This window comes from Melospiza georgiana, chromosome 2 (genome assembly GCF_028018845.1).
Source record: "Melospiza georgiana isolate bMelGeo1 chromosome 2, bMelGeo1.pri, whole genome shotgun sequence".
Taxonomy (NCBI): domain Eukaryota; kingdom Metazoa; phylum Chordata; class Aves; order Passeriformes; family Passerellidae; genus Melospiza; species Melospiza georgiana.
Window position 1 is genome coordinate 70847398 of NC_080431.1, and position 14367 is coordinate 70861764.

Here is a 14367-nt window from a genome sequence, read left to right on the forward strand (position 1 = left end):
TTAAATATTTTTATTGTACTGTCAGGTGTTAAAGAGAAGCAGTGGGAGGGTCTCATGTTTCAGAGTGCAATGAACTTTTGAACTGAGTAGAATCACAAAACTATTAATGTCCCTGTAGCTGGAAAAATCTATTTTACCAGGTTTATATGATATTGTACTGTGAACAGACCCTTTCATTCCTGAATTTTTCCTGTGTAGTTTTGAATGGTCTTTAAAGTTGATGACTGAAATAAGATCATTGAATCAATTGTGATTAACTGCTTGTGCATCAAGAGTTGAATTCTGTTTAAGTTCTTTGTAACTTTTAGATTTGAGATTAATTTCTTAAGGTCATGTAAGAAGAATATGATTTTGGAGTAGTTTATCAGAAAAACCCCTTGTTTTGTAAGAAACTCATCTAGTACTGTTGAACTGGGGGGAAGCAGCTCTGTTTCACATGCTTGCAGAGTGCTAAATAGCCCTTGCTGGGGTAAAGAAGCCCAAACCATCCCTCTGAAATTCAGCAGCAGAGTGTTGCCACAGGTAACAAAGTGGTATAGTCATGGAAGACCAACAGCATTTTCAAAGTAGGGTTCTGGGTCGTCATAGTTTCTGGTAACTCTGTTTTTTCTTCACTTTTTGGTATCAGGATGAGGAAGTCCTCCCTGGGATACAGTGATACAGTCAGCTGTGCCATGGAAGTGGGGCCCCTGAGTGCTCTTCAGAAACGAGCTTCTTGGGGCCGGTAAGCTTGAGCTAGAATTGAATTGAGTACATTCATTTTTAAAAGTTAATGGCTACACTTGGAATGATTAGGAGATGTCTATTTTACTAAGATTTTACCTTCCTTAAAAATGCTCTTATGCAGTGTTATTTCCTCCTGCCAGCTGGTAGTGGTGAGATGGGAGGATATCTGACTTTATTAGCCATATCAATTTTCAGTTCTGCAAGAGCTCTGAAGAAAATGAATTCTGTTTAGTAATATAGAAAGAGGTGTGTTATAACCAGAAATGCATTCTGTGTTGTCTAATGCAATGAAGTAGTTTAAGTTTTCATTCTCTTTTCCCAGCATTTCTCTGCATTGCAGGTTTACCCTGCAAATGTTAATTGCTTTGATATATTTATTCTGAGACAAAGCAAAACAATTCTTTGGTTCCTGTTTAAATAAAAAAAACAAATAATGGAGAAATATTTACTGTTTTTGCAATAATGACATGAAGATATCAATGGATTGTTGTGTCTGTTAAATATTTTATCTCTCTTTTACCAAAAAACCACATTGTTTTTTCTTTGCCATCTGTTGCTGTTTGTAGAGTTTATGGTATGACTGCACAGTAGTGAAATTGTGAATCTGAAACAGACACATTGCTCAGCGTTTATTTAAAATGGTTTTTACCTCACTTGTGGAAGAATTTTTTAAATTCCTGTTACTTTCTAGGATGCAGCATCTTGCTAGTGAGCTGTTTAAAGGTATGTTGTGATGACTTCACAGGGATGAAGTAGAGCTCAATTAGAGGCAAATTTGGTTAGTTCTGATAAATAATTCTGATAGATTTTTTAATATTCTGAGATATAATTTTCTATTGCACCAAAGAATTACAAGCCTCAAATGGGCACTGGGGTCTCCAGAGACCTATGCTGCAGCAAATACATTCTCTGGGACAGATCTCTGCTCTGTGCTTGACTCTAGCAGAGTTTCATTGCAGTCTGTCTTCAGGCCACCATTGTGTATCACTTTTTTCTAAAGCAGTCTGAGCCACAGTGTTCTTGCAATGATCACCACCCTGTTTTGACAGGGGAGTAACCTGCACTGCACTGCTTGTGAGATTAATGTGGCATTTGAGTCTAGCGTTTTGACTACTCTTAAAAGGGGCAGTAATTGCATATTAGGTAGCAATGGGATAATTGTTTGATTCTGAAGTATAATGTATGTTTGTTTTTTCTTCCTCAGGTATATTGTGGACTTTTTCCTAGTGATAACACAGCTGGGATTTTGTGGCGTTTATGTTGTGTTCTTGGCAGAAAATGTGAAACAAGTGAGTAATGCTGCAATATGAAAGCAGTTAAGGGTTTAAATTCATTTTCCCACACTTTTATTTCCTATAAAGCTTTTGGTTAAAAGGGGCGCAGTGGGCAAGGTGAACTAAATTCAGCTCTGGTGAAAGTGTGTATTTCCTTCTGACTTGTTTGTTGAGTTTAAAAATTAATTGTGGAAATGATAGAAGATAACGCATAAAATGGTGTAGGAGCCAGTTGTCCCAGAAATATTTTTTTTCTAGGCTTTCTGCTGACTTCCTTTTTTTCTCTCCAAACTCCTGGGCATATTTTATCCTTTTCACATAACTGGAATTTTTTTTTAGGTTCTTGTTTAGTCCCTTCTATTCACAGAATCCACTGTATCTAAATGAATCCTGATTTTTGTTCCAAAAAATGCCTGACATTGACATTTCTACAGCTTCCTCAGTAGTCAGTTCCAATGCTTTCTTTATCTGTTAGACAGCTGCTTCTTCATAGAAGCCTCAGATTTCTTACTGATATTGTAAGTTCTTTTTTTTTTCATGTTCTAGCTATAAGTAATTTATTCTTTTCTATTTGTGGACATCTTTTATATTTTTGAATATTTTTATGCTGTCTCCCCTCTATCTAACAATGGGGAGACATGATATAATCTTAAAATTGTTCTTGCTCTTCTGTGAATGCTTTGCATTTGGTCACATCTCTTTCTTTCAAGTTTTATGCCTGAAGTTGCTGAAGTTGACTAAACATTGCAAATGGATCCCCACAACCACAAACACCTTTACACATTGCAAGCAACCCCAAACCTTACAATAAAGCCCCTTTTCTACCCCTTTTCTTCCCTGCTGCCATCCATCACTGACAAAAGCAAACAAAACCATGCCTGGCACTTTTGTGACGCTGCCCCTGCTTTCATTTATCTGCTTTGTCTCTTGCTCTCCAGTCCTTCCAAGCTCTTTCTCATAGGGGGATTCTCTTGATGGGGTCCTGGTGAGTGTTGGTTCTTCCTCAGGGCACACTTGGCAGTTGCAGTCAGCAGTTTGTGTGTCTGAGCACGTGGTCCATGGAGGGTCAGCCAGCACAGGATGGATGCTCAAACACGCGCGTTGAGCTTGTGGTGCCCTCTCTTCTTTTCACAATTCCAGGACACTACCAATGTGCTCTGCTGTGTTTTCTGCTCAGGGAACTATGGTTAGTCAGTTGTCATAAAGCTTGATGAGTCTGAATCTGCTTGGACCTGTATCCATACAAGCACTGGTGAGGCAGCACCTCGAGTTCTGTGTCCAGGTCTGGGCCCCTCACTTCAAGAAAGACACTGAGATGCTGGAGTGAGTCCTGGCAGGGGCAGTGAAGCTGGGGAAGTGACTAGAGAGGAAGTGATATGAAGAGTGACTGAGGGAGCTGGGGGTGTTAAACATGGAGAAAAGGAGGCTCAGGCATGACCTTATCACTCACTGCAACTGTCTGACAGGAGGCTGTAGCCAGGTGGGGATTGTTGTTTTCTCTGAGGCAGCCAGTGACAGGTTGAAAGGACATAGTCTGAAGTTATGCCAGGGAAGGTCCAGGTTGGACATCAGGAAGAATTTCTTCATGGGATGGTTTGTTAAGCATTGGAACAGACTATGTGGGGAGGTGGTGAAGTCCTGGAGGTGTTCAAGAAACAACTGGATGAGGCACACAGTGCCGTGGTATAGTTGACAAGGTGATGATTGGTCAAAGGTTGGACTTGGTGATCCTGGGGATCTTTTCCAACCCAAACATTTCTGTGACTCTCTGATTCTGTGTATGCTCCTGTGAGTAGTGAAGTGAGGAATAAGTTGTTGTAGGTTGCTGAGCATTAATTGTCCATATAGATTCTTACTCTACCCATAAGGTAGGCAACAGGTGTCTTGGCATAGCAGCTTACCTTAATTTAATTGGGAAGAAAAGTGTCCCCTTGGGCAGTTAGCACATAGAAGATAGTTTGGGTTTTTCATCCCCTTGTGGATGAGTATTTGTATAGTGTTTAAGAAGTTTTCCAAGTCTGTGGATGAAGATCTATCAGAACTAGGCAAATCTGTGTATTTGGAAGCTGGGTAGTCTGTAATTTGTATGTTGTGCGGGAGAAAAAAAAAAAAAGCCTTTAAAATTGCACTCCTGCCTTAAGAATCTGTCTCTAAAGCTAAAAATACTATCTGATGTCATTTTGCTGGCCTTTTGAAATGAGATCTTTAATGCATGCCTTGTAATGCAAGTTTAAATTAAAGCCTTTCTTATCAAATGCTTACCTGATCAGCTAGTTATGTTTATGCTGTGGCCTTAGGCAAAAGATGAGACTGAACATTTGCTGACCTTGGCTTTTGTAGGATGGGGGAAAAAAACCCCTAAAATGTTTTTCAGGAAACTTTTTGCTTTCTTGAGGAAATATTGAAAGCTCTTACAGGAAGGCAACTGCTGCAAAAGCAGTAGCTGCAGAGACCTGTAACATGGACCCTATGGATGGGTGGATTAAAGTCATAAGCAATTCAGAAGTTCCACTTCCAAAGGTACTTGATTTGGACTGCTCTGTGCTTGCTCTTCTCTGAGGGAGAACTCTGGTTTGTTTCTTCCTGGCAACTTTTATTGCAGAAATCAGTCCCGTAGAGGGCAGCAAAGAATGAAAATTGGTACAGCCTAAATCTCTAATGATTTGGGGTAGTGAAAGGATGGGGAAGGTGGACAGAGGGAGTGGGGAGGCAGGAAGGGGAGAACTGAGATAAAGGAAAAGCATAGTAAAATTACTACTCATAGCACACCTGATACATCTGCATTATAATCTGTACTTTGCTGATCATATTTGCATGTTGGTGTGTGCAAATTAAACCCATTGAAACTGCTGGAAACTTATACTGAGATTTTTCTGCATTGCATTATGGTTTCCCAGACACTGTGATGCAAGATCCTATCTTCAGTTATGTTGAATAGCAAGTCAAGCTTTTCCTAAGGAAAAATATTTTCCGGGAGCACCAAAGAAACTTAGACTGGTGACAAAAGTTCTGGTTAACTCTGTCGGGATGTAATACGAGACTTATGGGTGAAAGTGTTTCAGACTGGAGAAGAACAGTAAAGCTGGAACGAAAATCTTGAGGGCTGACTATAGCAAGGCTAGGGAAGGAACACACAGGGATAGAAAAAAGAAGCTGTGCTCAAAAAAACATGGTCCCTTTCATGCCATAGTTGCTTTGCATTTCCTGCTTGGACAGCAGAGGACCCTGTGTCAAGAGTCCTGGCATTTCATAGAGTCATGGAAATGTGAAGGTTGGTTTTGCAAAGATTTTTATCAAGATCAACAGATACTGCCATGTTCATCAGTAAGCCATGGTCCCAATTGCCACATCCACAAATTTCTTGAACGCTTAAAAGGGTGGTGATTCCAAGACTTTCCTGGAAAAGTTCTTCCAATGCCTCACCACTCTTTTTAGTGAAGGAAAATTTATTCCTTTCTTTTGCATGTTTGCTGAGTTCTCTGCATGTTTGCTGAGTTCTCTCTATGTTTGCTTAGTTCTCTGCAAGTGTCCTCTTTCATTGTTTGCTGATAAAGCTAAGAAATGAAAACATGTTCTTGCTTTTTGTGAGCATTTTTTTAGATCTTTAGCACCCTGAAGATGACCCATCAGTAGCATACTATGTAGTGGAATTCTGATTTTTTTTCCCAATTTTTTAGGGAAAAACCTCACAAAACTTTGGGAATTGTGCTTAGTCATAAAACTGGATGTGTTAAAAATGCTGCAAAGTACAATATTAAGTTTCAGGGAAGTGCCAGGACTAAATGAGCTGTGAAACATTTATTTGGCCTGTTCATGCAAAATTGCAGGGTTATAATATAGTCTTTATCTCTCTGATAACGTACTGATTTTATCCCAGACCTGGCCTTGTGTGTTGAACTGGCTGTTCCTCTGAGCTAAGTAAGTAAGAAATTAAGAGGAACAAGTGAGTTCAAGGACTGCTGCTTTGAGTTCACTAGATGTTGAAAAGTCCATAAAACTGCATGACAGAAAGAGTGTGGTTTGGGACACAGGCAAGGAAACAGTGGTCTCAGTTAAAGAGACTAAGGACATGGAATTATTTCATGCTTCTGAGATAGTTCCTGTAAAAAGGAAGTGTTTTGTTGTTTCAACTGGATTTTTTTCAGCCTCTAATTTTGCATTAGTTTTCTGAGCGGAGAAGGTACTTGATATCTAGATTTGCACAATGTTTGATATTCTTGTATTCAGCTGAATGCTATGCTTGGGTTGTGTAAATGAGTGAAAAAAACTTTTCCAGACATCACACCAGCATGGTAAATTAATGCTTGAGTAACTGAAGTAACTCCTGATGAAATCTTTTGTCTGGGGGCATCACTTTGCTTAGTGACTTCAGTGTCTATGTGCTTCCTTTCTAAAACCATAATGATATTTCTCATGTGGTTTGGGGAAATGTTTGACACCAGGTCATGTTGCTTTGTTCAGGACAAAGGCAGTTACATGGAGCGTTGGCTGCTCTTGGCTCAGCATGACTGCCACATGCAGTAATGCACTAGCAGAGAGCAGCAGAGCAAGATTGAAAGCGATTATTGTCCACAATAGAAATCTGAGGTAATATTAATTCTAATATTTAGGACACTACGTTAGATAGAAAGTGCATCATAGTCCGTCCTAACAGTCAGCAGTAGATCTGCACAGAACTAAACAGCACATGAAAATGTTTAAAAATCCAAAATTCTTCCTGCTCTTTTGTATTTTGGCACTTTTGGAACAGTTTTAAGTGTTGTCTGATCAATTTTTCAAAGCAAAATTTAGGAAAACACTTTAAAGTCATGATGATGTTAGCCTGAAAAAGTCATTATAATCTCATCTTCATTAGAGTTTTCCATTGCTACTCTACTGTCAGATCTCCCACAGCCATTGTTTCATTTGAAGAGAGAGAGTAGTGAGCCTTACTTTCCATAACTTTTGCATCTTACTTTCCAACTCAGCTTTCTTCTGCCTGTCAGTAACTGGTGCCTGTTTAGTTCTGCCACAAGATTAACCCTTGCTGGATCTTATCTGGTGTGCCTCTTCTGAGCTAATGTATAGGATCCCACATTTTGTCACATCTCAAAATCCACCTTTGCAGGTATTTTCTCTGGTCTTGCCTAAGCCTGTAAGTGGTACTGCTCTGACTGGTGGTGTTAAAGCTGCTCTCTTGATACAAAGTTGATTTAAAGGTGTATATGTATCCACAAAAGGGAATAAACTGTGTCCTCCCGTGCATTTTTATCAGTATAACTGTGTCCATGAATCTGAATTTGTACATGATGAGAAAGCACTAGATGTCACTTAGAATTTAGCAAGTTTTTCCATGCTGTCACTGACAGTAATTATCCTTGTATCCAAGAAAGGTTATTATGGGATGGATGGATGGATGGATGGATGGATGGATGGATGGATGGATGGATGGATGGATGAACGGACAACTAGCTAAAGAGGGGATAATAAAGCTGTTTGTGTCATCAGATTCAGAGGGTAGTGGTCATGATCAAGAGCCAGCAATGTGCCCTAAAAGCAGCAGCATCCTGGGTTGTATGAACAGAAGAATTGCTGGTAGATGGAGAAAAGTGATTGTCATCCTTACTACCCATTTGTTAGACCATATCTGCTGAGTTCTGATATCCTCAATACTGAAATGCCATTGACTGACAGAAGTGAGCTTAGGGGAGCCCACTGAAATCATTGGGACTGAGGCACCTGTCCTTTGAGGGCTGCAGAAACTGGGCTTTTTCAGCTTGGAGAAGTGGCTTTTGGAGGCCTTAGGGGCAGCCAGGACTGCAAAGAGTTTAGAAAATAAAGTCAAGTTTTGTACTTGGTGAGGTCAAAGGGGAGGACAAGGGAAAGTTGTAAAAAAACATACAAGTAGATGCTGTTCCTATCTCAGACTAAAGACAGCTGTGACTGCAAATCTGGTTAATGCAGAATAGTAATCTGTACTGAGCGGGTTAAGAATTTCATCATTTGTATATTTTTTATTTTTTCTCCCCTTACAGCTAGAATGTTTTTGATGCCCTGACTTCTTTCTTTAAACTATATTTCACGGAATGGGACCTGCTACAGGCTCCTGCAAGTCATGAAGTTTTTGAGAATCTGTTTGGCCTCCATCTCCTTCTCCAGGGAGTTCTGGAGCAGGGAACAATGTAGGGAGAAGGGTTACCACTCTTACTGTATTGTAAAGCAGATTATAGTGTTGTGATTTATTGCAGGAATATAACTCATTCTGAAAGTGCAAATGGGAGGTGGGAAGGTAGGGCCAGGGAGGCACTGTCTGAGAATTTTAGTCAGCTGTGTTTTGCTGATTGTGCATCAGTATCCATTCACCTGATGAAGGTTGGGGAGGGTTTGTGGTTAGGTGTAATATGTTCTTTCTCTGTGCTTCCCTCAGTACTCTTGTGAAAAAGTAAAAGGCAGATAATTACAAAGGCTATTTCATATGACCACACTTACCTAACAGAATGTGGAGATGTGATCTTACCACACCCATCATCAGGGCAGCTGATCACAGTAGGCCAAAATTTGGATATGATTTTATAGACTATTGTGTACTGCATTTTCCAACAGTATTAGCCAGTAAACTCCAGTTGAATGGAATTTGTGGTGGTAATAGGAAAAAAATATTTCTGACTTCAGGCACTTTCTAATGGGGTTTATGTGTACTAAGGGAATGCCTCTGTCTTTAAGGGAAGACTGAAGTGTTTGAATACTTGAAATTATTTGAGTAGAAGCTGGTTTATACTGTGGTTTTGTAAAAATGTATTTTAGAACCTGAACTGTATCTTGCCTACTAGTTTTTTGTTTGGTTTGGGTATTTATTTTTTTCTAATAGCTCATCAGGCTACAGATATTTGTATAAATTGAAGACTGTGCTGGGCTAAATGTTTATTGTAGCAGAGAGTTTCTGTGCTCAAATCACTTTGTGATTCTTCGAAGCTCTTTTACATGTCCTTGTGTGCAGAGCAGCTCTGGCTACCTGTAAGTGCCTGCAAGCAAGTAAACACACAAGACCTGTTAAAGTGAAAGGCCTAAAGTGCTTGTTCTGCATTTCTGTTTTAAGTGTAGTGGGAAAGCAGGAAGCTTCCACAGAGAGCTTTACTTCATGTGGCATTAGGGAAGTAATTTGGTTAAGTGTTTGACTTACAACTTGGCAAAGTCAAGTTATTGTAGCTGTGTGAATTAAATTCTAAATGTAATTAGAACTTCTTTGGAGCTTTGTAAAAATGGTATCTTAATGAGAACTACCAGATGTTAAATGTCTTGCAAGACACTTTAGATTCTTGCAAGGTAGAAACCATCAGTGTTTCCATAATGACCAGCGATGTTTTCATATAATTGAGATTTCTGGAAAGCATGCAGTTGCAGAATTATATAATTTGGCTTTTTCTTTTTCATTGTGGAAAAAAGAGTACAGTGCTTTTGGTTACAGAATGAATAGTTTTAAGTTAATTGACTCTTTCTGAATTTGTGGATTGTTTGAAACAATGCAAATCAAGCAAGTTATTTTGGTTATATATCAGTTTAGCATTTTTGTTTGTCTCTGTGCTATAAGGATTTTTTTTTTCGCTGTTTAGGTATGTTTTTGTAGCCATCAAGCCAAAGGCTTTATACAGCATGAGCAGGTTAAGTACAGTCATAGGCTCATTTGGAAGATGCTGAATGCAATGGTAGAGGAAGAAAAGGATACCTAAGGGAAACAGCATGAGGAGATCTAAAACAAATAAAACAGTTCTTGTTTTGCAGCAAGCAGAATCACCAGTAGCTCTGAATGTTTTGATTGTGGTGTGCATAGCACAGATGGCTGTGTAAATTTCCACAAAACAAATTTTGGCAGTTGCAGCCACGCTGACTTTTTCCGAAAAGAAGCAATGAGAGTCATAAAGAGTTCCAAACTCAATCTTCTGATTTGCACTACATGCAGCTATTGTAATGTTATGTACAAAAAAATCTAATGCACTTTCACACTGTGTACTACTTTTAATTTATAGGCATTAATTGGTATCAGTTTATTAGATACAGAACTCTCAATTCTGTCATGGTTTTAAAAGTTGAGTTAATACTCATTAATAAAAAAGTGAAGAGTGAAAAAAAAATCATTTGAATTAAAGGAAAGGCAGGCATGTTCATATTCTAACATTATTTTGTATGTATGCTGCTGTGATGTGTATGGTGAAGGCATAAGGTTGTTAGGCACTGAACTCAAGTGCAATAGCATTTTATTATCTAACCCACTTCCTCTCCCCAGGAAAATTCTAACTCTTAAGTTTTAGGCCCAGATCTGTCTGTCTTGCTTCCAGTTTACCAAACTCCCTTTCTGAAAGGACTCTGATCTAAACTGCATGTGTGAATTTCCTCAGTGGTGGGATAACGATGCTTTCAAGCCCTCATTTCATCATTTGCCTTAAGTATGAAATACTTGCTGGAAGTGCCTTGTCTTCCCCTCTGCACTGAGTACAAATACAGAGATCTCAAAATTCCTGTCCCTCACCAGGTGGAGCAGAGAGACAAACTTCCCTGTAGGAAAACAGCAATGTGACCATATACTCACTTCTACCACTGTTTAACATGTTGGTTTTGTTTGTTTTAATAAAGGTCCATGAAGGATTCTTGGAAAGTAAGATTGCTCCCATGAATGTTAGTGCCACTGGCAGCTCCTCTGAGAAAAGGAATACTGATTTACGAATATACATGCTGTGCTTCCTGCCATTCCTGGTCCTCCTGGTCTTCATTCGTGACCTTAAGACCCTGTCCTTGCTTTCATTGCTTGCCAATCTGTCCATGGCTGTCAGCCTGGTAATTATTTACCAGTATATTGTTAGAGTGAGTATAAAAAAGTTTATTATCTGTTCTTTGCAGTGTGGCAAGTTATGTTTGTTGAATGTGGCAGTTGGTTTCTGATAGATATATACTGACTGACAATTTCTGAAAGGCAACATTAACTTTATTTAAGGCATCTTAATTTAAGATAATAAAAATATTTATTTTCATGAGTGGGAAGTGGAGCATGGGGAGAGAGGCAATGAGAATATGGACTGAGCAAGAAGGCAGGAGAATTTATGAAAAAAATTTGGATAATTAATAGTAATAGTAATTAATCATTCTGCAGAACTTTGTCTTGTGTTAAAGAGATGTTCTTTTAGTGTCCCTTATGGTTTTAAAGAATATCTGTGCAGTATGAAAGCAGGTTAGAAAGAGCAGTACACTAAGAAGTTTGCAGAAGATAAGACTTGAGATGTGCCCTTTCCCTTCTGTTTTAATTGATGCTCCTTTATGCACGCCGATGTGTTACATTAAATGTGAAAATTTCTAGTGACAGTGATGGAATCTAGAATAAATACATCTGCAAGTTTCCATGTGGGAAGGTGGTATAAATGTGTATAGAGGACTAGGTTTGGGAGGAAAACCAGGGATTGTAAATAGCAACATATACACCACTATCAACATGTACTGAATTTTCTTTTGTATAACATAATGCATCAGTCAAAATTGTAGGAAGAGCTAATGCACTGTTTTGCTTTGTTTTCTTCAGGATCTAGCAGATCCTCGAAAACTGCCACCTGTGGTTGGCTGGAAGAAATACCCACTGTTTTTTGGGACTGCAGTATTTGCTTTTGAAGGAATTGGTGTGGTAAGTGCTTTTCACTGACTCTTCAAAATCACTGGTTTTGTGCTGGGGATACAGGCAGTTTTACTCCTGTTGTTATTTTTTTGGTTTTGTGAAGCACTGATCTCCTGTGTTCGTGTGAAAAGGATTAATTTGTCTGGTCAAATAAGGTGAAAGTTGTGGACACAACATCCCCATGGCTTGGATACTTAGCCCTGTCCCAAATTGCAAAAATGCATTTAGTCCCAAATAGTTAGTGTCAGGAAAATCCACAAACACCTGAAGTTTATGTCCAGAAAGGAGACAGAGGAGTCCTGCAACTTTATGTAACCAAAGGCAGAGTCCTCTGGGGCACACACCTGTGAGGTTTTCTCTCTCAAGGTTTCAGAGGGTGCAGCCTCCTTTTATCCCAAACTCCCTGCTGCATGTTGCCCTTTTCCTTTCCCCAGTGCTGAGGTACTCAGAGGGTCCAGCCTTCCTGAACTGCCTACCACATACTCCCCCCTTGAATCTACTGTTTTACCCCAAAGTTCAGAAGTTCAGGTTTGTACAGGGCCACTTGGCTGTTTCAGGAGCCAGACTGTTGGGGCTCTGTAATGAACCTGCTGCCCAAAGCCAGTAGAGATATTAAGACCCATTTCAAAGATGTTAACACCCGTCCTTTCATCCATCAAATTATTTGCAAAGACATTAGCTTTCCTCTCATTAGTTAACCACTTTTGTTCCATGTGGTATATTTTAAAAGGTAGCTCAAGAAGCCTCTTGGAATGGTAGGTCATAAATTGTTGGGAAATTAGTGTACATACTTTATTTGTTATATATTTACATATTTAAGCAAGTGTTATGCTTAAAGTGTATGTTTAAAATTAAAAACCAGCCAACCAACCCTCCTTCTGTCCCTAGCCCATCCCCCAAAAAAACTCTGAACAAACCCAAACTAAAACAACTCCAAAGCAGCATGCAGTTAAGCTGAAATTATTGTCTGTCACTCATATAACACAGAAGATTTTCAAGTCTGTTTTCTTTTTTAGATTTGTCAATTCTGACTTAAACCAGATTATTTTACTTTGTTGTTGTGTTGTCAGTGGCAGAATAGCTGAATAGGAAAACCTTTTTACTTAGTTTGAAAACATACTTTGTAACATATTTTCCACTGTTTCTCACATATGAACTGATTGATTCAGAGGTTTACCTACCATAAATCTCTGTGTATCTGAACATCTTTTGTCATGTGGAAATTTCATTATAGGAAATCAGCTGTTTGTCTGAGATAATTTGATACCTACAGGTCTTGGGCAAAAAACCTCCACAGACTCAGAGAATCAGACTGGACTACACTAAGCTTGTTACTTTTTGGTTATATAGTCTACCTGGGACAGACTACACTTGCTGTGTGTGTCATGCATAGTACATCTGATGCATGCCCCTGTTTTGTCAGGTTTGCTCATGTACTGCATTGCACACAGGGAATCCCAAGTGAGAGCTCTGTAAGCCTCAGGAAGGTGGTGAAGGCTTATCATTTGGTAGCAGTAGTTTATTAAATTATAGGTAGGGAATTGGTTTATTGTAATTATTTGCTGGCACATTGGATCCCAAATTAGACAGCTCCTTAAGTTTGCATCAGTAGTGGCAGCATTGACTTCTGATGTAAACCTCTTAAAGAACTGCCCAGAGCATTTGCTTGTTTGATTCCCTGGTTGTTACTAAGGACATCTTCAAGAAAATTAATTTTTTATCTCTCTTTTATTCAAGAGCTTAATGATGTAGGGTTTATTCTGTGTGTACCTTTAAAATGTAAAAATGCTACTTTATATTATTACATATTAGTGTTACGTATGTATTGCGTGTATTTCTGCACAGGCTGTCTCTGTTTTTTACTTGGTGATAATTTACTCCCTCTTCAAAGCAAATTGAAAGCATGGTTAAGTTTTCACCTTGTTATTAGTGTTTACAAACTAATTAAATGTTTATGTTTATTATGGTTCAATACACTTTGTGTGTGTGCTTACATTACAAAAAACCATTAATATAACATGGCTACCTTTATAAACTGAAATCAAAGTGAAAATCTATAGCTTAATGTCTGTTCATTATATGCAGCATGGTATTAAGATGTCCCTGCCTCTCAGGGATATTTTAGGCATGCAGCATGTTTGCTGTGCATGCTTATGCTGTATTTGCCTTCACTATAGAGAAGATCTGAAGAAGAGATTATTTCATATATTTGAATAATCAGAACTAAACAAAGTTGTTGAAGCATGAAATAAAAAAAAAGATAAGTGAAGCAAAGCAAGACATTTCCTCTTTACATAATTAGTATTTCATATAATTCTTGGTGAATGATTTAATTGATAACTAGTTATTATAGCTCAGGAAGTTGCCATCATAAACCTGTTGTGTAGCTGGTGTGTGGTAACTTTGTTACCCCCTGTCTTACCGTTCCTGGATCCATGTGGTTGAGTTGTTCTGGTAAGGAAAAAAAAGGCTCCATTTAATTCAATTGGCTCCTTAGTCTACTCTTGTCTGACTGCAGGCACATAAAATGGATTTATGTAATCTTGGTCTCGTTTTTAGATACTTGATTTTAGGTTCTGTTCTGGAATGTCTTGCAAATATCTAATATTACTGTGAAGCTGTCTGAACATGGCATTATAAACAGACGCCTTAAGGTCTTAATTCTCAGAAAAGTTGATTTTGATTGCTTAATTTTATACAGTAAGTTGGCATACCAGTTATGGTATGTTATGA

At 38.7% G+C, this 14367-nt stretch overlaps 1 protein-coding gene across 1 annotated transcript in view; it reads left to right on the forward strand.

Annotated features, from left to right (window-relative positions):
* Positions 1–14367, forward strand: part of SLC36A4 (solute carrier family 36 member 4) — an 88895-nt gene that overhangs the window by 10746 nt on the left and 63782 nt on the right. The window contains 4 exon segments of the mRNA XM_058045250.1: positions 629–724; positions 1931–2015; positions 10608–10835; positions 11545–11643. Coding sequence (XP_057901233.1) covers positions 629–724; positions 1931–2015; positions 10608–10835; positions 11545–11643 — 508 coding nt within the window.